General features: G+C 63.6%; 1 protein-coding gene across 9 annotated transcripts in view; it reads left to right on the top strand.

Moving 5' to 3' along the window:
• Positions 1 to 3,414, top strand: part of RIMBP2 (RIMS binding protein 2) — a 93,963-nt gene that overhangs the window by 80,293 nt on the left and 10,256 nt on the right. For all 9 annotated transcript variants that reach the window (XM_029921805.1, XM_029921808.1, XM_029921806.1 and 6 more), the window contains 2 exons: positions 1,309 to 1,493; positions 2,247 to 2,415. In XM_029921805.1, coding sequence (XP_029777665.1) covers positions 1,309 to 1,493; positions 2,247 to 2,415 — 354 coding nt within the window. The remainder of the gene's footprint in view (positions 1 to 1,308; positions 1,494 to 2,246; positions 2,416 to 3,414) is intronic.

Raw genomic sequence — 3,414 nt, 5'->3', positions numbered from 1 at the left:
AGGGGCGGGGGAGGGCGTGCGGCCACTGTAGACTGCAGGGGCGGGGGAGGGCGTGCGGCCAGTGTAGACTGCAGGGGCGGGGGAGGGCGTGCGGCCAGTGTAGACTGCAGGGGCGGGGGAGGGCGTGCGGCCAGTGTAGACTGCAGGGGTGGGGGAGACCCTCACGGACTGTGGCCGTCGTGGCCAGCCTCCTCTTATGGGCGGGCCCAGCAGCCCCCCGCCCCGCTGCAAGCACACGCGACTCCCGAGACCCCGGAAGTGAGCCCTCCTCCTTCCTGCGGTTCTCCGCCGTCTGCCCTGGGGCAGGGGGCTGCCGGCTCATGTCTGGGGCGGGGGCCCCTCCTGGCCCCGGGCACCTGCCCCGCTGATGGTCTTCCCTGCGTCCACCCCTCACGTGTGCGCACCGAGACCCCGGGAGGCCACGGGTGGCTTACGTGGCATCGTGCTGTCTCCCGCGGGTAACATGGAAAACCAGGGGGGACGCCGAGACCTTGCCCTTGACTGAACAAGATACAAACGTAGGACGTGAATGGCGCCCCCGTCGGCAAGCTTGTTCCCTGGCAGAAGGGGCGTCACTGAGTTTCTAGATCACCCAGGCAGCCCGAAAGGACCAACCTTTGCTGCTGCTAAAGTGCCTTTTGTTTATTTTTCAACTAACTTTTTTTTCCTGGTGAAGGAAGCCAGGTGGCTTGGTTCTTTCTCCACTTTGTCTCCTGTCTTTCCTGCCGGTGACGTCCTGCCGCCCGGGTCCTGCCCTCGGGTCCTGCCCTCGGGTCCTGCTCTCGGGGCCTGGCCGTCCACGCAAGCCGCCCGCACTCCGCCTCCGGGGCGGTTCCCGTTTGCTTCCCGCTGGGGGTGGGACAGTAGCCCCCTCCTGCGCACTGTGACGATGCCATCGACGGTGACGAGAACGGCTAGTATGTGCTGACGTGACAGGATCTCAGAAAGAGTAGCCTCAGCGGCCGAGTGATAGGGGGTTTTGTGAAGAATGCATTTGTTGCTGAAATATTTAGAGCTAAGCGGACAGCCCAGCGGGAGACACCAGGCCGACGCCCGCGCGGATGCGTCTCGGGCACCGGCGGCGGGTGCTGTCCTTGCCGGCCGTGGCTGTGAGGGGCGGTGCTCTGCGCGGTGGCGGATGGCCGTCCGTCCCCATGGACCCCTGGTCCGCGACCCCTTGATATTCCGTATAGCAGCACGCGTTTCTGAGTCCAATGGGGGCGTGTGGGGGGCAGATCATCAGGTGGGGGCTGGCAGGGGGGTGCCGGAATCACCCAGCAACCTGCCTTTGTCCCCACCTGCCCCCAGATGAGTACGGCGAGCGGGACCGCCTTTCTCCAGACTTCTACGAAGAGTCGGAAACAGACCCTGGCACAGAAGAGCTCCCAGCCCGAGTCTTTGTGGCTCTTTTTGACTATGACCCCCTCACCATGTCCCCAAATCCGGATGCTGCGGAGGAGGAGCTTCCTTTTAAAGAAGGACAGATCATCAAGGTGGGGGCTGGCTGGGGGGGCACCTGGGGGGCAGATCATCAGGTGGGGGCTGGCTGGGGGGTGCTGGGCTGGCTGGGGGGCGCCGGGCTGCTAGGGGGGTGCTGGGCTGCTGGGGGGGGGCGCTGGGCTGCTGGGGCACCCGGGGAAGAGGGGTGCTCTCACCAGACCTCGGCTCCTTAGCTGGTCCCCACAGCAGGCTTTTTTCTGTCGCATTAAGTGTCCAGCCTGCTGACCAGCAGAGAGTCTGGAGCAGGAGCTGGGGAGAGAGCCTGGGGCTCAGTAGCAGAGGGAAACAGGGAGCCCTTGAACCCTAGGTTTGCAGGCTCCCTAGAGGCCACTGCCAAGTCGCATTTGAATGTGGTGATAATACACGCTGGGTAAGACAGGGCCCTGAGAGCCTGGCGCTGTGGCCCCGGGGGCAGCTCTGGGGTCGCCGCGATCTCCACCTGTTGGAATCCTGACGCCCCGCCGCGTCAAGTCCCGAAGGCCTCTCTGGGGGCGGGGCCATCACACTGGGCTTCTCTGAGTGAGTCACGTCAAAGTGAGGCCAAAGCCTCCGCGTGGAGCCCCGCCCCGCCCCGCCGATGGGAGGACCGCGTGTCCAAACCCTGCGCCGAAACTGCTGCTCAGAGGGGAGGCGTCTCGGCCGAGGGCAGGCGCGTGGTGACCGTGGTGACCGCGGGCTGGCTTGGCGTGTCCCGAGGCACTCCTGAACCCCGGTCATGCCGCCTTGGCCTCTCCCTCCGCCTCCAGGTGTACGGGGACAAAGACGCGGACGGCTTCTACCGGGGGGAGACCTGCGCCCGGCTCGGCCTCATCCCCTGTAACATGGTCTCGGAGATCCAGGCCGACGACGAGGAGATGGTGGACCAGCTTCTGAGGCAGGGGTTCCTTCCTCTGAGCACGCCTGTGGAGAGAATCGGTGAGACGCCGGCCCTGGGCACCTCGGCACCGGCTGGTGGGGCTGCTCCTGTCCTCCCCCCCGCACCCCTGCCGGCCGGCCGGCCCCACTCCACCGGCTCAGAGCTAGAGGCACGCGGGCGGGTCCGGTCTCTGCTGCTGACACGTCCCAAGGGAGGGGCGCCTGGGGGACTAGTCGGTTGAGCATCCGGCTTTGGCTCAGGTCATGATCTCACAGTCCGCGGGTTCGAGCCCCGGGTCGGGCTCCGTGCTGACAGCTCAGCGCCTGGCGCCTGCTTCACATTCTGTGTCTCCCTCTCTCTGTTCCTCCCACTCCCACTCTGTCACTGTCTCAAAAATAAACATGAAAAATAAAATAAATGTCCCAAGGGGATCTGACAACGAACCACCCACTTTTTGGGGCAGAATCGCTCCACAAAACAGGCTGTGCCGTCGGCAGCACCCGTGGGACACACACAAACTATTCTCAGTGTCTTTGGGCAACATTACCGACGCTTCTGATCGCTGACTCTGCCCACGTGCAGGGGAGGTCCGCTTGTTAGACGGGCCTTTGCTGCTTCGAAGTAGCCGGAAACAGATCTGTTCTATGTCGTTCCTGTTTAAGGCGTGAACGCTCGAAAACGTAAGGTTAACTTAGTTCTAAATCAGGTGTCAAAGCCACAACTGAAGGGCTCCAAGAGGATGCGTGTTTAAAGGGTGATCACAAAGTCAGATACAACGTTTCAGCCTCCGTGGGGCGGGTGACCTCACCGTCTGAGGTTAAAACCCAGCTCTGGTCATAGTCGAGGCTTCCTGGGAATGGGCCGCTCAGGCCAAGTCCGGGAGGCCGCGGCGCTCGGAGCCACGGGCCCGTCAGAGGGGGGCGGCTCCCGAGGACCCGCGGCCGGAAGCCAGCGAGCGCTCTGCCAGGAGACGGCCTGATCCCTGTGAGCCGGTGGATTACATTTTATTTTATTCTGTTTTTGTAAACGTGCCTTTTGAAGAAACCAGACTGAGACTT

This window comes from Suricata suricatta, chromosome 14 (genome assembly GCF_006229205.1).
Source record: "Suricata suricatta isolate VVHF042 chromosome 14, meerkat_22Aug2017_6uvM2_HiC, whole genome shotgun sequence".
In the NCBI taxonomy this organism is placed as follows: Eukaryota; Metazoa; Chordata; class Mammalia; order Carnivora; family Herpestidae; genus Suricata; species Suricata suricatta.
This window is presented reverse-complemented; position numbering and strand designations above follow the sequence as displayed.